The 25,553-nt window shown below is 44.1% G+C and overlaps 3 protein-coding genes across 9 annotated transcripts in view; 1 reads left to right on the forward strand and 2 right to left on the reverse strand.

Annotated features, from left to right (window-relative positions):
* The window catches only part of STAU1 (staufen double-stranded RNA binding protein 1), a 51,666-nt gene extending 45,235 nt beyond the window's left edge, over nt 1-6,431 (reverse strand). For 4 of the 5 annotated variants that reach the window (XM_015597226.2, XM_025039782.1, XM_025039779.1 and 1 more), the window contains exon 1: nt 6,314-6,431. The gene's annotated coding sequence lies outside the window, so the exon portion shown is untranslated. The remainder of the gene's footprint in view (nt 1-6,313) is intronic. The other variant, XM_025039784.1, reaches the window with a different exon arrangement.
* A 2-nt stretch (nt 6,432-6,433) lies between these two features.
* On the forward strand, nt 6,434-23,144 carry DDX27 (DEAD-box helicase 27). Its single transcript, XM_006921901.3, has 21 exons — nt 6,434-6,685; nt 8,331-8,477; nt 10,021-10,080; nt 10,313-10,478; nt 11,041-11,084; nt 11,220-11,306; nt 11,967-12,072; nt 12,583-12,756; nt 13,422-13,572; nt 15,196-15,295; nt 15,439-15,580; nt 16,432-16,585; nt 17,427-17,508; nt 17,609-17,786; nt 19,097-19,203; nt 19,412-19,514; nt 20,855-20,949; nt 21,046-21,169; nt 21,705-21,792; nt 22,347-22,421; nt 22,705-23,144. Exons 1-21 carry the CDS (start codon nt 6,449-6,451, stop codon nt 22,721-22,723), a joined length of 2,439 nt encoding a protein of 812 aa, XP_006921963.2. The 5' UTR covers nt 6,434-6,448; the 3' UTR covers nt 22,724-23,144.
* A 933-nt stretch (nt 23,145-24,077) lies between these two features.
* The window catches only part of ZNFX1 (zinc finger NFX1-type containing 1), a 23,323-nt gene continuing 21,847 nt past the window's right edge, over nt 24,078-25,553 (reverse strand). For 2 of the 3 annotated variants that reach the window (XM_025039777.1, XM_025039776.1), the window contains one exon: nt 25,097-25,553. This exon is cut by the window's right edge and continues 2,033 nt beyond it. In XM_025039777.1, the coding sequence (XP_024895545.1) occupies nt 25,097-25,553 (457 nt within the window). The other variant, XM_025039778.1, reaches the window with a different exon arrangement.

Consider the following 25,553-nt stretch of genomic DNA (forward strand, 5'->3'; position numbering starts at 1 on the left):
CCGGCGGCCCTGGGCGGCGGCGGAGAGGGGAAGGAAGAAGGGAGAGGGGGAAGGGACGGCGGGAGGGAAGAGGCGGAGTGGCCTCAAAGAAGGCGGGCGCCGCCGGGCCGGGGGTCAGAGGAAGACGGAGCCGAATCTGACGCGGCCGCCGCCGGCGCAAACGCTGAAGAGCCGCTCTGGCGCCCGCAGCCCCGCAGGAAGTGACGGGGGAGGGGCCTGTGCCCGCCCCCAGCCCCCGCCAGCCTCCATGCCCCGCCCCAGCCCCCGACCCCACCCTGGACTACAAGTCCCAGCAGGCGCTACAGCAGCGCCTGCGCTCGCAAGGCGTGCCGGGAACCTAGCAGGCTGGGGCCTGGTCCCACTTGAGCCTAGGCCTGCCCTGGGCCCTCGGGCATGCTGGGAGTTGTAGTTCGGCTGGGAGGTGTGGGGCCCGCGGGAAGAGGGGCTAGGCCTTTTTTCTTTCTTCTCTCTGTCCGTTTTTCTGGTTTTCCCCTCCGTCCTTCTCCTGCCTCGGTTCCTCTTTTTACTCCTTCTTTCAATTCCTTCTTCCGTAAATGTTTACTAAACACCTGCTACGTGCTAAGTACTACTCCAAGAGCTCATACGGTGGTGGAAGAGACAAAAATCCCTGCCCTCATGGAGCTTAGGTTTTAGTGGACGTAAACACACAAAAAATAAAATCAGTAACTCTTAGAGTTAAAAGGCAGCAAGATGCCTGGCCTCCTTTCTCGCCTGCTCACACTGGAACTGCTTCCCCACTGTTTGAAGTTTATTTTCTCTCTCTGCCTGTCTCTCAATCTCTCTCAATTTATTGCTCAAGCTTTCTAAGGAAATAGTTTAATTTGCATAAGTTTATATTATGAAATGCTGTGACTGAAGGTACCTCTCCAAACAATGCTTTGGGACCCTGCCCCAGCCACAAAGGACTCCTCTGGACCAAGCTTCCTTACTTTGCTTCTTGAAAATATAAGAAAACTGAATTTCAGGAAACCAAATACAAGGGACTTTCACTGTTTTGGTGTCTTAGCCCAAGACAGTAGTAAGCAACATTCAGATATTGTCCAGCCCTCTGATGAAGATGATTTTTTTTCTAACCTCCGAGCAGTCTGGATCACACACTCATTCGAGTAAAGGAGCAGACATGGAAAGGTTTGCCTAAATCCAAAACTGGGGCCCTGTTTTGAAGAGATTCTCTTCAAAGGATTAAAGGTAAAAAGAGGTGTCCTGCCCCATTTTACTACCACCCATGGAGACTCAAGTGATGGGCCTATGATGTCCAGTCTTTCTTCCCTTATTCCCTACATCGGGAGGTAGCGAAATTCCTCTATTTTTTTTCTAATCCAGACTTTGGATTTTATTCTATGACTTGGATCTCAAAATAGCCGGGCTTCTGTTTATCTCCTTAGTTAAATAGGAACAACAATTTCCTGTCTTACCCAGGGGTCATGAGAATTCCTAGAGCTTGATGCCCTGTCTCATATTCCCCATATGAAGAGTGCTAGTACTCTCTTTAGCGTTGTGCTATCCTAAGTGTGATGCTCTGCGCAACCCATGCAACTGTCTGTTCCTATCAGTGACTGATCACCTGTCATTCTGGGGTGATCATCCCTACAGCACTGTTCTCCCTCCCCCAACCACTGATCTTATTATCTCCATAGTTTTGCCTTTTCCAGAACCTCATATCTGTAGAATGGGGCAGTATGTAGTCTTTTCAGATTGGCTTCTTTCACTTAATAATATGCATTTAAGCTTCTTCCATGTCTTTTCGTGGGCTGATAGCTCATTTCTTTTTCTACTTTTTAATAGATACATTAAATAACAAGCATAATTTTTAGATAAAAATCAACCTCTCACAGGGCTTTTATGAGCTTTGCATGTTCTCATTCCTAATTACAAATACATATAACTTATCTTCTGGGAAGGAATACACAGAATTTAATGTAACTAACTTAATAGGCAGTTTCTTCCATCTTCTTCCTAAAGAAAGACAATCTCCAAATGCAACTGTGATAACTACAGGAAGGAAAGGCACACAGTGAGTGTTACGGGGTTTTATGAAACCCTAGTTTCAGGGTTTAGGGACAGAGCAACCTGAAGCATTGTAGTTTATCAAAGATCCAAAGGGTCTGAAGGTGGTAACCAGGCAAAAGGGTGTAGGAAGTGTTCCAAGTAGGGGGAAAGAATGTACAAAACGCTGTGGCAGGACAGCACATGGTCCAGGTTCCAGTTACTATCGCTACAAAAAAAAAAAAATCACTCCCAAATTTCGTGGCTTAAAAGAACAGCAATCATTTTATAATGTCATAGATATGTGAGTCAGGAACCTGGAAAGAGTTTGGCTAGGTCTTTCTAATCTGGGGTCTCTAGAATGTAGAGCTGGACCACTGGCAGATAAAGCACCTGGGCACTGACTGGGATGCTCTCTCTTCATGAAGCCTTCGGGCCTATCAACATGGTCTATGCATGGACTACTTTGAGCTTCCTCACAGCATGGCAGCCTTGGGGGGCCCTCTAACTGTGAATCAGAATAGTTAAATAATACTTAAGCTGCCTTGGAATGGCAGCTGAAGGCTTCAAGAGTAAGTATCCCAGAGAGCAAGGCAGAGTCACACTGAACTGCTTTACGTGACTTAGTCTTGGACGTCACCTAGAGCCACATCTACTGTAGTTCATTGGCTACAAGCAAGACACAGCCTGTCCAGATCCAAGGGCAGGGGAATTAGACTCTACCTCCTGATGGGGGAGTGGAAATGGCAGGTTTGGAGCTCAGAGGAAAGGCAAGGATAGAGACACAGGTGTGAGTATCATCTGAGAGGTCACTGAAGCCTTAGGTGTGGATGTTAATGGATGTTAATACCTGATGAATTATCTCTGTTCTCACAGCCCCTTAGCACAACTTTGCATCTTTATATTCAATTATTTACTGAGTTTGCTTTGTTTGGCTAGGACTATGCGATCAATTTCCATGAGGGCAGACACACAGGCTATCCTGGTCACTCTGGTGGCTCCCGTCCATAACACAGTGCCTGGTACACATAAATTTCCATCAACTGCTGAGTCCCTGTTGGATTGATTGGTGCATGTCAAAGTTACCTATACCATGTGTTGCAAGGGAAAACAAGGTTGAGAACTACTTGCTAGTTTAGATGAGTAATTCTCAAGATTATTTGAGACAGACTGCTCTCCTAAGGCTATTTCAGAATATTAGGGTGACAACATTTAGAAGATATAATGGAAGACCCCATTTGCAAAGCCATAAAAACTTCATAAGCATAAACTTTATAATAACAATGTACAATCTACTTGAAGAAAAAACTTTAATTCTACAGAAGGACACAGAAAGCCTCGAACAAATAGAAATATAAGCTATGTTCTTGCCTAGCAAGACTCTGCATCATTAAGACAGACATATGAGGAGAGCCCAGCAGAAACATAAACAGGATTTTGTTTTGGAATTAGATGAGCCATGTCTAAAATTCTTATGGAAAAATGAACATAAAACATTACTGAACATGCCCGATCAAGTAGTAAACGTATTATAAAGCCTTGCTAATTAAAATTGTTAGGTACTAGTGTCTAATTCCACAAATCAGTGGAAGACAAGAAAAATTCAAAAAAACACATGTTGGCACTTAGTATTCAATAAATGAGTATATCAAATCGCCGAAGATAAGATGGATTTCATTCAATAAATGGTTTGAGACAACTATGTAGCCTCTGTGAAATAAAAAAACAAAGTTAAATCCATACTTCATATCTCATACCTGGAAAAATTCCAACTAGATCAAGAATTTAAATGAAAAGAAGGAAACCATAAAAATACCGAAAGAACTCCTAGGAGAATCCTTTATGACTCTGAAGTGTAGAAGACCCTTTAACTATATGTGGACTGCAACTGGTGCCCATGTGTAAACTGTTTATTACCTGCTTAGGACAATATTACTACAGAAATTGAGAATAAGCTTTCAGAAAGTTTTCTAGCAAACTGAAATCACCACAATTTTACTATATTTTACAAAAGTGCCAGTCTGCAATGGATTGAAATTTTTAAGTGCTGGTCTTTCACTATAGATAGTGCACTTACAGTACTGCTCCAAGGGTGAGTTGGACATGGTTCCTGCCCTCCAGGGCTCAGGTAAGGATGGAGGGAGTCAGAGCTGATATGAGATCTATTTGAATTGAGCAAACACTGACATATGGACTTGATATACATCTGAAAACAATTTAAAAAACACATAAGGACGTTCACTCGTTTATTCACTTAGTGTTTACTAATGCCTACTACGTGCCAAGCAGTAGGAATATAGCAGTGAAAAAGATAGACATGGCCTTCACCTTCCTGGAGCTCACATCGAGTCAGACTATAAACAAGTTCACCAAATAAAGAAATATAATGTTTTCAAAGAGTGCTATAACGGAAATAAAAGCAGAATGAGATAGTGACTGCAGGATGGGCACTGCCAGTTTATAGGGTGGTCAGAGGATTCTCCAAAGAGGTGCCATCTGAGCTGAAACCTGAGGATGGGAAAGAGCCAGACATGAATTGAGTGGAGAGAACAGCATTCCAGGCAGAGAGAACAGTCAGTGCAAAGGTCTTAAGGTAGGAGATCATCTCATGTAATAGGAAGAAGCCAGTATGGCTGGAGTGTAGGAAACAAGGGGGACAGTAGTTGCAGAAGCTATTGGAGTAGGGAGGGACCAGAACATGTTGCCAACATGAAGGAGTCAGGATTTTATTCTAAGTGTATTCTAATGTTTCGGCAGGGGACCAAGGCAACACGATTTGGGTTTTTAAAAGCTCTCTATGTTGTGTGGAGAATGGATTGAAGAGAGGCAAGGGTAGAGTTATTGCAGATGTCCAGTTGAGAGAAGAGAGTGACTTGAACTAGGTGGTAGCACCAGAGGTAAAGAAATCCTGGTCTAGGAAATAATACTCAATGAAGTGGCAGTAGGTGTTCTTCATTCGCAAGGCTGCATCTGATGCCAGGGTATGAAACTGGCCACCACCATAGCTGCCATTAAAAGAGGTCTCAGGCTATAATTAAAAAAAAAAAAAAACAAGATGGAAAATAAGAGGTATCAGCGAGGATGTGGAAAAACTGGAATCTTCATACACTACTAGCGGGAATGTAAAATGGTGCAATCACAGTGGAAAACAGTTTGGTGGTTTCTCAAAAAGCGAAACAATAGAATTTTCATATTCCCCAGCAATTTCACTCTTAGGTATATACCCAAACGAAATGAAAACAGGGACTCAAATATATCCTTGTATGCCAATGTTCGTTGCAGCATTATTCACAATAGCCAAAAGGTGGGAAACAGCCCGTGTTCATCAACAAAAGAATGGATAATGAAGTTCTCATACATGTTACCACATGGATGAACTTTGAAAACACTGTGCTAAGTGAAATAAGCCAGACACAAAAGGACAAACATTGTATATTTCAACTTATATGAAATGTCTAAAATAGGCAAATTAATAGAGACAGTTAAGTAGATAAGAACTTACCAAAGACTGGGGTGAGAAAATGGGGAGTTATTCCTTAACCAGTACAGTTTCTCTTTGAGCCCATTAAAAAGTTTTGTAAACATAGAGCAGTGACGATTGCACAACATTGTGAATGTAATTAATGCCACTGAATTGTATATTTTAAAATGGTTCTTTAAAAAAAAAAAAACTGAACTTACTTTTGTGGTACAACTACAACTCTGCTGCAAGTAAAAGTGTTGATATGGAGGAGCAATGAAGGAAGATGGGCAATCTAGGGGGGCTTCATGTAGGAGGTGTTGTTTAGGAAAAGTTGCCTAGAGGAAGTAATCAAGGGCTGCATTTAAGAGTAAGTAGTATTTCCGTAAGCAGAAATGAGAAGAAAAGTTCTTGGCAAGCCTAAGACCTACTTTCCTAAGGACCCTGGAGCCATGGCCTGGGTTATAATCTTGGCTCTGTTATTAACTGGCTCTATGACCTTAGGACCCCTCTGTGCCTCAGTTTCCTCCTTTATAAAATGATAGTAATGGTACCTTCTGCCTTGGCTGTTGTGAGGATTAAATTACTTAATACATGTAAAAGAACCTACATTAGTTCTTGGCACATGGTAAATGTTCCATAGTGTTAGGTATTCTCATTTTTGTTTAATTTTTATACAAATTTAAATTTTTTATGAAAATAAATGTTTACTGTGGGGAAAAAAAATCTAAGAAAATAAAAATCACTTGTTCTACCCCTCAGAGACAACCATTGCTAACCGTTTATTGCGTTGTCTTCCACAATTTCTTGTACCTAAATATACACAGACAGAGCTTATCCACGCACCTCTTTAGACTTCTTCACAACTCGCAAACATCCTCCAACGTTGCACTGCTTTCTGAACGCCAGACAATAGAATTTGACTAAAACAAATCCCCGCCCCTTGACTTCGGCTCACGAAGCCACGCCCCACGTTGCCGCATGCGCACTCGAAGAGTTCGGGCGCAGTTGCTCTGCCGGGGCTTCCGCAAAACGGAAGTGATGTCAGCAGTGACGACGAGAGCGTCTCGGAAAAGCAAGGTTGGCCTGCGCACGGTGCTGATTTCCGGAAGTGACTGCTCCGGCAACATGCTTGAGGAGCTGGGTTTAATCGGAACTATAGGCGAAGATGACGAGGTGCCAGTGGAGCCCGAGTCTGACTCCGGAGACGAGGAGGAGGTATGAGCGGATCTGGGGTCGGGGCACAGCGGCGGGCAGTCGGGTTTCCTTGACTGCTTCCCATCCCCGAGATTCCTCCGCCCCTGCCCTCAAATCCTCAGCATCCCAGAGCCAGGCTGGCTTGTGTCCCTAGAAGAGCCTCTCACCGGGACCCCAAGATCTTCCTCAGTTTGCTCGCCCCTAGCTTTTCCGCTCAGTGCCGGTGCCATTCCGTTTCGTCTTGGTGAGCTCTGTCCAGTCACTGAGATGATACTTAATCCAGGTCCTGTGGCATAAAGTTCCAGAGGTGAAGCCGGTCCTGGTTCCTGCTTAAAGAACCTTGGTTATCCATTTGTTCGTTATGCCAGTATTTATTCAATACTTACATGTGCTACAGCTAGTAGTAAGCATTCGAGACATAGCAGTGAACAGTCTGGGCAAGGACACTACTCTCCTGAAGCTTATGTTGGGATGGAAGGTGGGGGACAGACATTAAGCAGCATAGCAATTAAAAAGGGATTAGTGTCACGAAAAAGGTGCTCACCCTTCAAAGATCCAGCCAGGATGTTTTCCTCTCCATGACTTCACCTGACGACTGACACTTCATTAGGATGTCCCATAACTTGCTTCCATCTCAAGCCAGAATGCTCGGAGTCATCCTTGACAGCTTCTTTCTCCTTACTTCCTTCCAATGTTCTGAAGGCTAGGTCAGGAATCTCTCTTAAGCTTCTGCCCCTCTCTCCATCCACACTGCTTCCATCTTAGTCCAGGCCACTGCCATCTTGTGCCTTGATACCTGCAGTACTAACATACCTGGTCTCTAACTCTTTCTTTTGGCCCTCTTTAGTGTATTCTCCACTTAGCAGCCAGAATGATCTTTTAAGTTCTTGAATGAAAAAACATAAATAAAGGACTGACGCAAATATGGCAAATGATAATGCAAAACTTCAAGTATGAAGTGCTTATACAAGTATCAATAGTTAAACTAGGTACCCGAGAAATGATACTTAATCATTACTAATAATGAAGTAAGTTTAGGATCAGAATCCTTATAAGGTTGTTTAACTCAAGTAGAGGGGGAAAAAGTCAGCATAGCACTTCTTAGTTCTCAGGGTTTTTTCTTCTCAACTTATTCTCCTGAAGCCATAGTTCAGCCAATCAGTTCTCCTTTCTTTCCAATTTTCAAATGTATAGGTTTTAAAAGTTATCCTTTTGTTATTGATTTCTAACTTAATTGAATTGTGGTCAGAGAACAGAGTGTATATTTCAAGAAAAATATTGATTTGTCTTGAAACTTATTGAAGATTTGATTAAAGACCCCACTGCGTGATCAGCTTTTGCAATTATTTCATGTATACTCAGAAAGAATGTTCATTTTTTTAATGGTAGGTGCAGTGTTCTTTATATGTTCATCGGAATGAAGCCTATTAATTGTGCCATTCAAATTTCCTACAGACTTACTCTTTTTGTCTGCTTAATCTATCAGTTACTGAGAGCGGTATGTTAAAATTTCCCATAACAAATGTAGGTTGGTCAGTTTCTTCTTGTCTTCTGTCAATTTTTGCCGTGTAGATTTCTCATTTATTCGGTACCCTCATTTTCTTCTTCCTTTTCTGGTGTTCTTCCGTCTTAGTTCCATAGTCACCCTTCTTCTCCCTCTTCTCAGGGGCCCATCGTGCTGGGCAGAAAGCAGAAAGCCTTGCAGAAGACCCGTAGTGCCGATTTCAACCCTGACTTTCTTTTCACTGAGAAGGAGGGGATGTACGATGGCAGCTGGGCCATGGCTGATGTCATGAGCCAGCTCAAGAAGAAGGTGAGACTGACAATGATAGGCAGTTCCAGGCCTTGGGCTTTTAAGGTTGGACAATGGATTATGGGGTCTAATCCTGACCTCACTGCCTTTTGCCATCTGCTTACATTCGGCAGATACTGGAACTCTTTGGGAATTATGTGGTATAGTTTTGATGGGATAGGGAGGAGTGGTCACAAATACCCCACAGTCTTGATTAAAACTAAACAAGTATAAAATGTTGCAAAATGGTTTCATTGTGGACTTTAGTTACAAACACATTCATTGATCTAAAGATGATATTTAGAAGTATCAGAAATATTTTATTCCTTCATTAAAATGTCTATGATAGCTTTTCCTGGATGAGGGGATCGTGAACTCACACTAACTTCAGTGTATATAATAAGAGAGACCTTTCTCGATTTTATAGATATTACAATGTGAAAAAAAGTCTTAGAGGAAACCTGATAATACTGGTTCGATGGTTTAGGAATACCAAACATCACATATAAATTGCTCGACTTAAGAAAAATGAACATAGCTATGTTAAAAATGGTCTCTTTTTTAAGTGTTCACTCCTTGTTTCAAATATTAGAAAGAAACTTTTATAACAGAGAACAATCTAGCAAACACCCTTGGTAGTGGTATTTTCGATAGCTAGACTCTTCCCCACAGATACTGTCATTCTGTCATTTGCCAGGTAATCTCATATGGCCGCACGTTTAAGGTCCCTGGTACCTACCCAGCACAGCCAAAGCTGCCACAGATGTCATTGTCATCTGCTTGTTTGCCAAGATCCCATGTTTTTCTTTAAATATGGTTAACAAGCCAGAAAATGCTTGAAAATTGTTTTCTGTTTCATGCACTTCAAAGAGAAATATTGCCTGCTCAGAGCAGTTTAATTCAGACCCTGCTGGAACTTGTTCTGATTGAAATAAAACAACGTCTTTTCAAGGTCATGTTAAAAAGAGGATTTTTTCCCCCTATTCTATTCATATGGACCCAATGTAACAAAAGATTTGGTCTTATAAAGCTTATAGTCTAGCATGATAGAAAATAGCTAGACAAGTGATAACAGTTACCCATAATCATGGTAAGTGCCATAGCAATTTAGGGTGTTTTGAGGACGCACAAAGGGGACTTGCCATTACTTTACCCTTTCTAAAGTTTTAGCACTATCCAGCATTACCTGAATTTGCTCAGATTTCAGCATTTATTAATAAGCTAAATTATGGTAAAGGAAAGAGTTTTAAGAGTTTTTCTAAGTAGTATTCACATATAATGTGACATCACTTGGTGATTGTATCATTCTGAATAGTAAACACCTTCCAAAATAGGTGTTTACTATTCCAAAATATAGATATTTTTATTGGTTCCAGGTAATTTAAAGCTTATACACAAAGACCACTTATTTTAATGTTTTTTGGCTGTAAATAACCTACAGATTGATTAATCTGGACAGACAATCTTTTTCTATATTAACATCTGAGACCTAGCCCTTAGAGAAACTTTGCTTTGTCTCTTGCCCATATGTGTATTCTTTTCATCTTTTTATTTTTATCTGCAGAGGGCAGCGACTACATTAGATGAGAAGATTGAGAAAGTTCGAAAGAAAAGGAAAACAGAGGTGAGAAAGCAAAGCAGTTCCTTCTCTTTGTAGTTAAGCCCACAGCTTGATTCTCAACACTGCTCCACCATTTCTCTTCAAGCCTGAGTCGAAGTGCAGCCGGTGCAGGCAGGCTTCACTCAGAATTCACATAGCGTTCTGCCCAGGCTAGAGAACATAATACTGTTCTTCGTAGGTTCTGGGGCTTCTTGAAGTTGGTAGATGCCTTGCTTTTTATAATTTTTCTTTCCAGGATAAAGAAGCCAAGTCTGGGAAGTCAGAGAAGGAGAAAGAAGCAAAGGAAGGTTCTGAACCAGAGGAGCAGGAAGACCTTGAAGGGAAAGACGAGGAAGGCTCAGAAGATGAAGAATCGGAGACTGACTACTCATCAGCTGATGAGAACATCCTCACCAAAGCAGGTAGATGATGCAGTGGCGCCGTCAGAAAAGACAACAGGAAATTGGAACATGTTGTCCTTGACTCTGTAGGATTTCCTATGTGCTTTTAAACAGAGCATAAATCTAACATCTCCATGTTGAACTCTGTTTCAGCTTCTTTTTTCTTGGGACTTTGTCAGGGTGTACTTTGCAGGCAGACTGTACTCTTTTCCTCATTTCCAGCCTCTCACAGCTGCCAGCCTTTCTGTGACTCAAAATTTATTTGAGGTGATAGGTCTAACCAGGTAGTGGGTGCTCCGTAGATATTTCTTACAGAAATGAATGCTAAAGCATCATTTCATAGCATAATGGTTGAGAGCCTGGCCTCTGCAACTCGGTGGGTTCGCTTCCTGTCTGACTTCAGGTGAATTACTTACCTGCTCTGCCACACAGTGACCTCATCTCTGAAACGAGGCTAATGACAGTCACTCCCTCAGGTTGTTGTGTGGATTCAGTGAGGTATTCACATAAAACACGTAGGACAATGTCTAGCAGGTTGTAAATGCTCAATAAGTACGGTCCCTGATTATGTTTTTCTCCGTAGATACACTCAAAGTAAAGGAACGGAAGAAGAAGAAGAAAGGACAGGTGAGCATGGGCTTAGAAAACAGTGTGCAGCTTGTTTTTGCAACCTAAAAGGATTTCAAGGTCATATGTTTTCTTGGGCCTTTTTTTTTTTTTTTTCTTTTTTGCTGAATTCTGTCTTTTGATTTTCTGGTGTAGGAAGCAGGAGGGTTTTTTGAAGATGCATCCCAGTATGATGAAAACCTTTCATTCCAGGATATGAACCTTTCTCGTCCTCTTCTGAAGGTAGCGGCTTCTTTTGGAAGTCACCACAAAACTGGGCTCTTTGTCCCCCTAAACTCCGTTGTCCACACAGCTGCCAGAGAACCCTCTTAAACAAAAAGTTCCATCTTGCTCAGTAAAGCCCTGCCCCCTCTGGTCCCTTCTGCTGATGTCTCTTCGCACTCATTCTGCTCTGGCCACACTGGCCTCGCTGGCCCTGAAACAGGTCAGGCACCCTCTTCCTCAGGGCCTTTGCACTTGCCGTTCCCCTTATCTGGAAGATTCTTCCAGAAATCTGCTCCTCGCCTCTGCCAGGATTTCACTCAGTATCCCCTGCTCAGTGACAGCTTCCCTGACCACCCTACTGTAAATTGCACTCATTCCCTCCTTCTACCCTCCCCAGCCGCTTCGACTGCTGTAGTTTTCTGCTTAGCATTTGTCTCCATAGGACATGTGTCTGTTTCTGGTTTCTTTTTTTCTCCCGGATTGTAAGATTCCCGAGGGCAGGGCTTTTATCTCTTTTCTTCACTGCTGTATCCTCTGCCTAGAACAGGGCCTCACACACAATAAAAATGGATCAGATGACTGGGAGGGATTTCCGTAGTTACCACTAGTTTGGAAACCTTTGTTTGTTTCACGCTGAGACACTGTCTCTCTCTGTCTAACCCTCTCTTTTGTGTTCAGGCCATTACCGCCATGAACTTCAAGCAGCCTACCCCCATCCAGAAGGCGTGCATACCTGTGGGACTGTTGGGGAAGGACATCTGTGCCTGTGCAGCCACTGGGACAGGTAAAAAGGATAGGGACTTGGGGAGAGGAGAGGCAGAAGGAGAATGTTCAACTTAGAACAGCCTTTGGGTTGACTATGAAAAGGCTACTGTGGTAAATATACAAGTATAATTTTTAATGTAATAAGACTACATATTCTGTTTAGTAACTCTTTTTTAAAAACTTACTGTATGTATTTTTTTTCTTTAAATGGTCTTTACTCTTTTAAAATGGTTGCATAGTATTTTATTACATGACTAATTTTACTGTATAAATTACTGCACTAATAGAGAATGTTACATTGAACGTTCCTTTTATAAAATTTTTACTCTTACCAAGGGTGCCTATCATGGCAGAGACAGGAAGTCACGGTCACAGATACCTTGATAGTTTTAAGTGAAAATGACCTTCACTAGACCCCCTGCAACCTGTGACCCATGACTGTCGTACATATTTCTGTGCTCAGGTGAAAACCCAGACCTTGAAGCGACCGAAGTTCTCCTCCTTGCTTTCTCCCTGTCCTTGCCTCCAGGTAAAACTGCTGCTTTTGCGCTGCCCGTCTTGGAGCGTCTAATCTACAAACCCCGCCAGGCTCCCGTAACTCGCGTGCTGGTGCTGGTTCCCACCCGAGAACTGGGCATCCAGGTACACTCCGTCACCAAGCAGCTGGCCCAGTTCTGCAACATCACTACCTGCCTGGCTGTGGGTGAGTGTCTAGCTGAGGGCTGCCAGCCGCTGAGAGACTATGACATGGTGGAACATGGATATGCCCCACCATCTGAGGGTGGCGGGTGACAGGAAAGCCCATTCAACTGAATCCACTTAAAAACTGGATGATGTGTTTTCATAGGACTTAGTGGTGGGAGGGGAGAGGGTTTGATTGAGACTTAACCCGTCTTACAGAATGAAACCTCAAAATTATGGAAAAAAAGTTTTCTGGGTACTAAATTTAGGATATAATTCCCGCTTTGCATGAATAATGAATCGAATATTCTTTGGGGCAGAATTTTTCTGATGATGTTATGTGATGGGGTTATCTAACTTTCACTTTACTCTTCCTGTGCAATGGGAAGTCAAAAGTGATGTAGAAAGACATCAATTTTGCAGCTGCTTCTCTCAGTTCTCTGATGCTTGAATTGTCCTATTCTGAAGTGCATTTTTGTCATTATCTTTTTGATTTTTGTACTTAGCACAGTTGTAATTAAATAATCTGTCTTTCCAAACAGATTGTAAAATCCACAAGCGAAGCCTTCGTCAGTTTTATTCTCTGCTGTTCCCTCTGCATCTGGCATGAGACCTGGCAGGTGGCAGGGCTCAGTTAGTCCTGGTGACTGACTGAACTGGCCACCTGGTGGGCTCTTTTCTCTGCAGGTGGCCTGGATGTGAAGTCTCAGGAAGCAGCTCTTCGGGCAGCACCTGACATACTCATCGCCACCCCGGGCCGACTCATTGATCACCTCCATAACTGCCCTTCCTTCCACCTGAGTAGCATCGAGGTGCTCATCCTGGATGAGGCTGACAGGTGCGCCTGAAATACCTGCCACCCTGTATTATTCTACACGGCTCTCACTGGTTCAACTGCTCACGTGTGGGCCTTTGCCCATACTCAGCCCAGATTGTCCTGCTCTTTTTCTGCTCAGTGAATGAATGGCAGCTCCTTCCTTCCAGTTGTTCAGGCCAAAATTCTTAGCATCATTCTTATCTCCTCGTTTTCACACCCCACAAGACATCCATTGGTGAATCCTGTCAGCATTTGTCCAGTTAGGGGCTTCTCCATTTGCCATTCCCACAGCTTGAAATGACTTCCTTTACCTCCTCGGGTTTCTGCTCCAGCTGTCACTTATCTGAGAGGCCTTTGCCAGCCACTCTCTATAATAGTTCCTGCCTTCCCCTCTACTCCTTCCTCATCCTTCCATTCCTACCTTATGCCTCCCTGACCTCCTGCATTGTTACCTGAATGCTGGTGTGTTGGTCGTGTCCCTCCTCTTGCCTGGAATGTCATATTTGTGATGGCCCGGCTTACTGTCGCTTGCTGCCCCAACCCAGTGCCCAGGGCCAGGTCACTAGCAGGTGCTCAGTGAGTGTTGCATAACCAATTGACTGACTCACCCAGAGCAAACGAACCATTCTTGAGGCCCAAAGGAAGTAAAGGAGATCATTCTAAGCCAAGGGGACATGATCTGGTTTAGGTTTTAAAGGGGAAGGGAATTGTATGCTTCAAACATGTCAGTGTGTCAGAAGACCAGGAAAGGCTATGAAAGTTTCAGATTAAGAAGACATAACAATTAATATATTAATATATAATAACAATTAATACCTGATTCGCAGCTGGAGCCTGAACTAGATGGAGAAATAGTGTGCAGGACTGGGTCAGTTGAAAAATCCTGGAATCAAAGTTGTCTCACCAATTATTATTACCCACAAAGAGGAAGAGGTTCCTTTACCAGTGGAGAGAGCTGGCAGGCACCACTTTAACCACGTGATCAAACGCACATCAGCGGTACTGAAATAAAATGACGATCTGTGTCTCCTGATGGAGTGAAAGCGAAGTGTACCTCTGCACATTCTCCCAGCAATGACTTATTAAATCTGGTCACTGGGAAATAATTAGATAAATCCAGAGTGTGAAAGGGGTCAGGGGACTTTCCTAGATTCAAGGAGACTAAAGAGACACGACAACCAAATGCAACACAAGAACTTTGCTTCCTGTACTAAAAAAAATAAAAAGACAGCTATAAAATGATATTTTGGGGACAGGAAAATTTGAATATGAACTGTAGTTTAGATAGTCAAACACTTAAAATTCTTGGGTGTGATAATGACATTGTGGTTATGGAGGAGAAGGTCTTCTTAGGGAACATGTGCTGAAATATTTCAGGGGTAGGGTGTCATGATGTCTGCAACTCATTTGCAAATAGTTCAGCCAAAAAAAAGAGATTAAGTGAATGTGGCCAAATGATGATTCCTAGTGAATCTTGTTGAAAGGGTAAAATGACAATATTAATGCTAATAAAATAAATAAATGAGCCTGAAACCTAACCTACGACAACATCAAACCATTGCCTGTCTGATGTTTTCTGCCCCTCACTGTGACAGAAGTGAGCTTAGGCTTTTCTCTTGACTCCTTCCCTTCTCTGCTCACCAGGATGCTGGACGAATACTTTGAGGAGCAGATGAAAGAGATCATCCGAATGTGTTCCCACCACCGCCAGACTATGCTCTTCTCAGCTACGATGACAGATGAGGTGGGCCGTGGAGTTTCTCCTCGGCGAGGCGAATGGAGAAGGCAGTGCAGAGGACCCCGGGCTGGGCCAGAGCGGGTGGCCTGGGGCCAGCACAGCTTGCCTCTTGGCAGGCAGATGAGCATGCCTGTCTTTGTGCCTGGCAGGTCAAAGATCTGGCTTCTGTTTCTTTGAAGAACCCTGTCCGGATATTTGTGAACAGCAACACGGATGTGGCCCCCTTCCTGCGGCAGGAGTTCATCCGGATCCGGCCGAATCGGGAAGGGGACCGGGAGGCCATCGTGGCAGGTGGAAGGAAGCCCAGGGCAGGGCTGGGCAGGGTGGGGTGCTTGAGTCCCTTGGCTTCCTAGGGGCCACACTGAAGCCCTTGGGTTTCACCCTGGCGCCTCTTCTATCTGGTCTCCCCGAATCCAGTGTGTACTGCTGCCATTCATCTACCCCATCACTTTCGCTGAGTCCTTTCTCCCTTTCTTTTATCGTCTCACCTCTCTCCCACCATCCAGTCCTCTTTATGTTCTGCTGAACTCACCTGCCCCTCTGGCCCTTAGTTCAGGCCACTACCTTCCCCTAGATTATTACAGCAGCCGCTTTGCCATGCTCCTTCCACCCTTGTGCCTTGGTAATACATTCTCCACGCTGCAGATCATTTAAAACGATTGTTTACACACGACCGTTTACCCCGTTTATTTCCTTATTTAAAGCCCTCTGGGTTCTTCTTTTGCTTTCAGACTAAAATCCAGGTGCCCTAGCGAGTCCTGTGAGACCCTCTGGGACTGGCTTCTGCCTGCCTTGTTGCCTTTGGCCAGTGGCGCTCTAGCCAAACTCGGCCTTTGCTTTCTAAAACCCACCAAGCTCTTTCCTCTGCCTGGAATCTCCCCACAAATCTTCTGGTTGAGCCTGCCATGTCATTCAGCCTGTGAGAGAGGCCAGCCCTGAAGCTACCTTCCCATCCTCCCTGCAGTCTCGCAGCATTTATCACCGTTAGGAGTCAGTCAGCCTCCCTGTCTCCGCCATAGAATATGAGCTTCACGGGCAGAGACTTCACCTGTCTTCTCAGCGCCAGACGCAGCAGCGCTTCTCATGCAAGGAAGGAGTCTGTTTTGGAAATGGCTGTTGGCTCACTCTTTTCTCCCTGCCAGCTCTGTTGACAAGGACCTTCACTGACCACGTGATGCTGTTCACCCAGACCAAGAAGCAGGCCCACCGCATGCACATCCTCCTGGGGCTCATGGGGCTGCAGGTGGGCGAGCTCCATGGCAACCTGTCACAGACACAGCGGCTGGAGGCCCTCCGGTAAAGTTTGGGGTAGGGGCCGGGCTCCCACCCCACCTTCACAGGCAGGTCACACAGGCCTCTCTTCATTCGAGAGAGGGAAAAAACCACCCAGAGGTTGTGTTAGAGCAATAGCAGCGGACGCAGGTAGCACAGTTCCCCACTGAGAACGTTTTAGTCTAAGCCCCGGAAGGTCCCATCTCAGGTACAGTCAGAAGCCAGACTTCACAGTCTCGCAGAAGAGGGTACTCGTGCCCAGAACTTGCATGTGGGAGCCGCGGAGTGGCTTGGAAATTCTGACTTGGGAACACTCAGCATACATTCTGTTCTCTACAGCTTTTCCAGAGCAGTGGACAAACCTGGTCTGATAGAGCGAGATTTGGAATCACAGTTAGCCACTGTTTCTTGACCATTTACTTTGCCAGATCCTTTGCAGTGTGCTTTTCCATGTGATTCCTCGTTTAATTCTCACAGGATGGAATTAGCCGAGAGGCAAGGAGGGACCCTTTGGAATTCACCGGTCCCTGTCGCGCGCAGACGAGAGTCGTTTTTTAAAGAAAGGCTGTTTTGAATGTTAAGGCATTTGCCTGTGCTACTTTGATAGCTTAGCTCTGTGGTTCCCAGACTTTCATATAGGAATTACTGCCTGAGGCGATATACACAAAATGATGTTTGCTCCCCTTTATGGATTGTTGAGGGAGGAGTGTAAACGCCAATGGGCAACATTTAGGATATGTCCCTGCTGTGACAGCTGCACCTGCTGCTTGACTCCAAACGGATTTGTGTTCTTTCTGCCACCTCAGACTCTGGCAGAACATCGGGCTGGGAATCTGAATGAACATCTCTTTGTGATTCTTTCCAGGCGCTTTAAGGATGAACAGATTGACATCCTCGTGGCCACAGATGTGGCAGCCCGTGGACTTGACATCGAGGGGGTCAAAACAGTGAGCAGGCTCCATCTTCCTTGAACTTTTGGTGGGAGTCTTTTTACCTGCTCTTCCCCCAACTCCCAGGTTTGACTGATGCTCAGCTTCGACCTTCCAGGTAATCAACTTCACGATGCCCAACACCATCAAGCATTACGTCCACCGGGTGGGGCGAACGGCGCGTGCCGGCAGGGCTGGGCGCTCCGTCTCTCTGGTGGGAGAAGAGGAGCGGAAGATGCTGAAGGAGATCGTGAAAGCTGCCAAGGCCCCTGTGAAGGCCCGGATACTTCCTCAAGGTAAGCAGGCACCGCTGCAGCAGCTAGGGCTGTTTGGGAAGGTGGGGTGGGATCCAAGATCAATCTCTGTGGAATGGTGCAGGGGCAGAGAGTAATGGATGAGAGCAGGAGCCTTGCAGTCAGGAGCCAGATTTGAAACCCCGCTCTGCCACTTCTTTGCTAAGTGACCCTGGGCAGCCTCTCCGTGTTTCAGTCTCTCTGTGTGTAAAACAAAATAATGATAGACTTGTGCCCCAAGTGCCTCGTTCATAGGTATTTTCCAATCTTTGGGAAGAGAAGGACTCTTCTTGGGGTAAAATCCCCACTAATTCCCTCCCCGCTTCACCCAGCCCCCTGATCCTTGAGGGGCACAGTGTGGGGAGGAGGTCAGCACTCATTCTTTTTGGATATCTTCCATTCCTTTTATTCTCATCTGTAGGAGTCATATAAAGCACACCCTTTTAAAAAGTTATTTTCTAAGTTAGAAAAATAATACATGTTCAGTGTTGGAAATTAATAAATAAAATAAGAGCAAAAATATAATTGTATGTCATGGAACTAACCACTGTTAGTATCTAGGTGCATATCTTTTTCTGACTTTCTCCATTCATATATGTCTTTTTCTTTCATTTGTTTCATTTTCATTTCATTTATTCAATCAGCAAGCAATTATTGAGTACTACTGTGTGCCCGGTGCTATTTATTCTATTACAGAATAAATGCAGACTATAATAAATCTTCTCTATGTATTACATGTAGAATGGAATAGAATAAATATCGGGGACACAGCAGGACACAAAATAGCTGATACTCTGGCAGGAGAAAGACATAATGAATAAGCTAACAGAAGATGTGACCAAGAACTATAGGAGGAGAGGTGCCTACTTTAGGAAAACTGTTCAGGAAAGGCCTCTGAACAGATGAGATGAGTCCTGGATGACAAGAAGAGGCAGCCATGAGCAGTCTGGGGATGGAGCGTGCTAAGCAGAGAAAACCAGGACAAAGCCTGTGAGGCAGGAACAGATGTGGTGTGTGAGAAAAAGGGAAGGAAGGCCGGAGGGCCCAGGGCATGGTGAGCAGGATGAGATAGAAGGTCAGAGAGGTGGGCAGGGGCCATGCTTGGGAGTTCGGAATTTATTCTAAGAGCAACAGGAAACCTTTTGTGTGTGTATTGGGGGGTGGGGGTGGGGAGGCGGAGGTACGGCTGTTAAGCAGAGAAGTAACACATTAAAAAATTTTTTTCTCTGTCACAAGATATATCTACATCATTCTCGTCAGCAATAGAGTATTCACCCTTATTTTAAAATCTTTTTTGATTCTCTTCCCTCGAGATGTCATCCTCAAATTCCGGGACAAGATTGAGAAAATGGAGAAAGATGTGTATGCAGTTCTCCAACTAGAGGCAGAGGAAAAAGAGATGCAACAGTCCGAAGCCCAGGTGAGGCCATGAGGAGGCCTCTGTATGCAGCGCTGCGCAGTGAGCACACTGCGTCAGCCCCTGCTGGTTCAGCCCTTCTGAAATGCCGTATCTGCCATACATATCATCAGAGCCCCAACAATTTGCCGGCAGTGGCTTCCTGCAGCTGCCATGTTATGTATTGTCAGATGGAGGTTTCATGGCAGGCACCCTATTGCTGTCTCCACAGATCAACACAGCAAAGCGGCTCCTGGAGAAGGGGAAGGAGGCATCAAACCACGAGCCTGAGAGGAGCTGGTTCCAGACCAAAGAAGAGAGGAAGAAGGAAAAAAGTATGTTGGGGAGGTTCCTCAAAAAGCTAAACATAGAACTCATAGGACCCAGCAATTCCACTCTTAGGTCAATACCCAAAAGAATTGGAAACAGGCACTCAAATAGATAGTTGTATGCTAGTGTTCATTGAAACATTATCCAAAAAAGGGTGAAAGCAGCCCATGTCCATCAGTAGATGAATGGAGACACAAAACGTGATGTGTACGTACAATGAAATATTCTTCAGCCATAATGAAGTTCTGGTGCATGCTGCAAGGATGAACCGTGAAAACATGCTGAGTGAAGTAATCCAGACACAAAAGGACAAATATTTAAGATTCCACTTATATGAGGTCTCTGAATAGATAAATTCATAGGAACAGAAAGTAGAATAGTGATTACCAGGGGTTAGGGCAGGGAATACTACTTAATGGATACAGAGCTTCTGTTGGGGATGATGAAAAAGTTTTAGAAACAGATAATGGTGATAGTTGTTCAATATTGTGAATATAATTAATGCTGCTGATTGTACTTAAGAATAGGTAAAATGGCAAATTTTATGTTATATATTTTGCCACAATTGAACAAAAAGCAAGTGAAGAAGATATTTTTATATGTTCCCTTCCTCCCTTTAAAAAAAAAAACAAACAAATGAATTCACATTGTCCTATACCCTGCTTTTTAAAAAACTAATTGTATGACTTGGAGATCATTTTATATAGTTGTATATATCACTGCCTTTTTTTTCTTTCCTTTTTGAATATGGCCATGTGGTCTTCCATCCTATGGGTAGATTATAATTTCTTTAATTTATCTTCTGTTGAGGGACAATGAGGTTGTTTCTAATCTTTTGCTATTATAAACAAGTTATATAGTGAATAACTTTGTACAGATGTCCTTTCACAATTAAGCAAGTATATTTGATTTACAGGATAAATTCCTAAAAATAGAATTGTAGGTCAGGGGTATGTGTATTTATTATTTTGTTACAGATTGCAAAATTACTCTCCAAAGAGGTTCTACCAGCAATTTAAGAAATACCGCTTATATATAATGGGACAAAACAATTAGGGTGTATGTTTGTTAAATTTCTATATTAAAAATAGAATTATAACTATAATGTGGGAAGGTGTGCGGGGGCATAAGTTAACTAAATACTCATCTTTCACAATAGGAGATAGATAATGAATGTCTGAAATGGATTAATCAAGAAGTGGAGATAACCACCAGGAGAGGAAGTGACCGCTGCTTCTCATTCTAAGCTCTTACTTACTAATTTAAAATATGTGCACTTCTTACTGTAAGCTTAATAAAAGATATAAAGTGGTACCTAAGATCTTACGCTCTCTTTTCATTCCAGTTGCTAAGGCTCTGCAGGAGTTTGACCTGGCCTTAAGAGGAAAGAAAAAAAGGAAGAAGTTTATGAAAGATGCCAAGAAAAAGGGGGAGATGACAGTGAGTGGCCTCCCCTTTGGCGTTGGGTCCGTGCCCAGAGGAATGGGTTAGGGCTGCCTAGTCTTTACCATAACTCACGTGTCATTCTCTCCCTAGGCAGAGGAAAGGTCCCAGTTTGAAATCCTCAAGGCACAGATGTTTGCTGAGCGGCTGGCGAAGAGGAATCGCAGAGCGAAGCGGGCCAGAGCAATGCCTGAGGACGAGCCTGCGAGAGGCCCTGGTAGGCATACAGTGAGCCCATAGAAGAGGGTAGGAATGTTCTCCCGAAAACCTGTGCTTGTGGTCAGGGAGAAAATTGGAGGGATGATGATAATAGCGCACATTTTTTTGAGTAATAAGTATGTATTAGTGTGTACAGCTATACCTTTATTGGATCCATGTGGTGAAGGGACCCTGCAGTTAGTGGGAATAGCTAGGATTTGAACCCAGGCCTTTGTGACTCTGGAGTCTAAGTCCTTGTCAACCATGACTTGGAGGAACAGGTCAGGGTAGAATGAAGTGAAGACAGTCTTTGATCCATTTCACATGTAAATGGTCCATTTCACTTTGGACTCTGCAATCATTCTTTGGAGTGGTTCCTTCACACCTGGTACTTCTGATTATTCCTTTTCTGCCAGGATCTAATGTCTCACCTCCATGTCAATAAATCATCAGGCCAGAGCATCCACTGAACTTAGAACCATTTCCCTGAGCTTAAGAGGATTTAGGAGCTTGGGCCAAAGAGGACATATCTAACCTATTGTTTCTGTGCACAGCCAAGAAGCAAAAACAGGTGAAGAAATCTGTATTTGATGAAGAACTCACCAACACGAGCAAGAAGGCCTTGAAACAGTATCGAGCTGGGTAGGGGTTTTAAGTCATCATGGAGCTCTTGGAATTTTGACGAAAGCTGTGATCCTCTTCTTTCCCCACTCCCAATTCTCATATACGTATAGCTTTATAATATATAATTCCAAGAATTTCTATGGCCACCCCCCGACCCGCCTGTGAATCCCAGGGTGAGAAAAGGAGAGAGGTGGCGAGGCCCTATCTTGGCGGTGAGATGGCACATTTTGGGTTCAGAAATAGAGCTTTCCCTCAGGAGAGTGATATAACCCCAAAGGATCCTGGTTTGCTCTTAGGAATGTGTTGTCCACCCCTGCTCCCCAGTTCCCTGGGCTTGTGTTGGAGTAGGGATAGACTATACTTCCCAAGTGGTTTTATTATACACATGAGGGGAGGGCTTCCACAAACCCATATCATCATGTGGAAACACACAGGTTTAAAACCTTGGGACCTGAATATGATGCATCCATTGATGCTGCTGCTTCGTGTGGGAGCTGGGGCAGGTGGGGGTGAAGCATTGCCCATTTTTCCAACAGTTTACTGTTTCAGCATCTCATTTCTCTCACCCACAGCCCCTCCTTTGAAGAAAGGAAACAGTTGGGCTTGCCCCACCAGAGACGAGGAGGAAACTTTAAATCTAAATCCAGGTAATGTTTATGGTTTTGGAGGGCCAGAGGTTGACTTTGGGATTGGAGAAGAAACCTTTCATGGGAAAGGAGCTTCTCTTTCCTTTCTGGTCTTGCAGATTGGTCTTTTAGTCTGCTGTTTTTAAAAACTTTTAAAATTTATTGGAGTTAACATTGGTTAACAACCTAGGTAAGTTTCAGGTGTGTGGCTCTATAACATATTTCTGTATATTGCTTTGGGTGCTCACCACCCAAAGGCTATTCTTCCATGACCATATATTTGACTCCTTGATTTTCTTAATAGGTACAAGAGAAGGAAGTAGCCATGGTGGCCTGAAGAAGTTCATGGGGTGGCCCTTAGATCTCGTCCTTGTGAGAAGTCATCCTGGCTTAGTCTTCACTCCATTTAAAAAAAAAATTTTTTTTAAGTCTGTCATTTGTACATTAAAAAAAAAAAGGAAAAAAAGTCAGCCGGGGCCCCCTCCTGCTGATTAGCTTTCACATAAAGAATATACCAAATGGAAGAAGTATTTTCGGGGGAAGGGGAAGAAACCAACTGATTGTATATTTTATTCCCGTCTCTTCCCTCTGTAGCACAGTCTACTCCGTCTGCTAGGCTTGGCACTGCCACATTATTTGGAATGTATCTTTGTGCTTGTAGAGAAGCTGGACGTGGAGAGAATTCTTACTAGTTCTCTTCTGTTGATGTCCTAGAACTAAAAGTTGTCATTTATTGAGCACCAACGGTGTACTAGACATTCTGTACTGAACACTGCCTCATTCCGTTCACTACACCCCTGTGAGACAGGTACTGTTGTCCCCACTTTGCAGATAACAGAGGCTTGGAGAGATGGAGTAACTTCCCATTACACAGTTGGGAATTCAGGTTTTTGAAACCAGGGTCTACCTGAAAGCCAGACCCTAACTCTTAACTATGGTGTGCTACTGGAGAGATGGAAGCTCAAAGCGGAAAGGAATCCCCAGATAAATTAGTTCCTTGTTGCAAAAAAACCCCCCCAAAAACCAAAAAACCCCACCCAGCTTTTACCCTGTACAATGGTGGTTCTTATCTTTTTCTGAATCACAAGTCCCTTTGAGAATTACATGAAAGCTAGGGGACACCCCTTGAGAAAACTGTAGTTTAAGTCATATAATTTCAGGGAGTACATAGATTCCCCCCGCCCCCAGCTAAAAAATTATGTAATCTAGTAACACATACTCCATACTGAAGAGTGTGTGCAAAGCTTTTCATTTAGGCTACCCGTAACAGTTACCAACAGAAAGTTCTAATTCAATAGATAGTGACACACCTGCATGATGGAATGTGGTTCAGACTTACTGTTTGTACAGTCCTACAGAAAGATCCCCAAGCTAGGTCACTAGGCTAAAAAAGCCAAATGCAGAACTGTGTGCTTTCTTCTTAAGGGCTATATAATGCACATGCATAGATTATATCTGGGAGGGCTCATGAAGCTTATTGTTGCCTTTGGGGAAGGAAACTTCTAATATACACCCTTTTGTACGGGTTAAAAAAACTTCCTTTTTACCGTGAGTAAAAATGACTCACCAACTACATAAAAAACCCAAACCATAAACAAATGGCCTTGAAGACAGTGCCTCCATTCCCATCCTCAAGCTGCCTGAGTTGCTTCTAATAGTTGAGGACAAACACAGACATTTTTCTCAATCACTGTTTTTATTAATTGGCTTTAAAGGCTAAAGTGCATAGTAAAGACAAAAAAAGAAATGCATACATAGGAAAGGGACGTTTTTCTTGCCAACATTAGAAAGACCTGAGATGCCTAAGTGTCTGTTCTAGGGAACACTGAGGGAATATATATGCAGGCAGCGGGCCTGAAGGGCTGGCTTCTGGCACGGGTCTGGGGCCTGCAGAAGCTGCTGGCATGCTAACCCTGCCCAGGCAAAAGCTGCAATAGACAGTGTGCTGCTGGTACCAAATGTGAGTTTAGTTCCATTCAGGGACCCTGGGAGCCAGCACTGCTACTGAACCTTTCCTACTGTAGGCAAAGAAACCTCCAGCATCCGAAAGTGCAAGTCACAGGAAAGGGTGTGGGGATCACTCCTTAGTTAGCCAGGGCCTCTTGCACAAGCCACCAGCTGTGGGTAGTCACACTTTTCTCATATGTAACTGGGTCAGTCAGTGAAGTCTTTGTCATCACATGCCTCCATCTCCTGGAGTGAGGGTGCCCGAGGAGAAGGGCAAGAGGGATTCTTGTGCTCCTTAAAAAGATAAGCAGTTTATAAACAACAACTCTGAGCCTGTTTTATCAGAATGAGAGTTAATCTGCAAGTTAGGGCCTGGCACTTAGCATGAGTCTGCTCCACTGAGCTCACACTCTGCTCCTGGAGCACTGCAGGAAAAAACATCTGACCAAGTCAGGACCCAGAGATGGCACTACGTAGCCCTAGGTAGGTGCCCCAAACATGCTCCAGGGAGTCTGCCCACTAACTTGCGGGAAAAAAAGAACTGTTAATTCTGCTCTTGGTGGAGGAGGTAAAGTGCTTACTCTAGCGCAGGGGTCAATCTAGAAACAAATGTAGGCCAGCCTTAACAGTAGATTCTTAAATAGGTACTGAGACTAAAGGGCAATAAAAAACCAACGTCGGTTCCTTCATCAGGGAGCCGACTCCAGCCATAAGGTGGCTGGGGCAAAAGGCAGCGGTGTGCCATCTTCCTACATCATCCTTTGTATCTCTTCAAAGTTCATCATGTTGTTGGCCGTATCAGACCAAGCAGCGTGCCGGGCTCCATCCATCTCGGAGGCAAGCTGGTTGCTCCTTTCCAGAGTATGATTTGTACCCCCAATCACCTCCTTACAGTCAGGACACGTGCTCCTCTGCATGGCTCCCCCACAGTCGCCAATCGCATAGATGTGGCCATTGGGGCACTTGAACCAGTGGCCACGAGGTAAGTTCATGGCTTTGATGATCTGTACTCGCTCTTTCTCTGAGATGCCCAAGCCAGAGCATGGAAGGGTGGTTTTCAGAGCTTCCATTTTTTTCTGCACAAGCTGTTCATCCTGCTGGGTGAATTTACATGTTCTCTCAAGGATCCTCCGAACACTGCAGACCTCTTCTGCTATGCTACCACTCACTCTCCCCTCCGCCATCTTGCAGCGGGTCAGGAGGTTC

This window comes from Pteropus alecto, unplaced genomic scaffold (genome assembly GCF_000325575.1).
Source record: "Pteropus alecto unplaced genomic scaffold, ASM32557v1 scaffold45, whole genome shotgun sequence".
Classification (NCBI taxonomy): domain Eukaryota; kingdom Metazoa; phylum Chordata; class Mammalia; order Chiroptera; family Pteropodidae; genus Pteropus; species Pteropus alecto.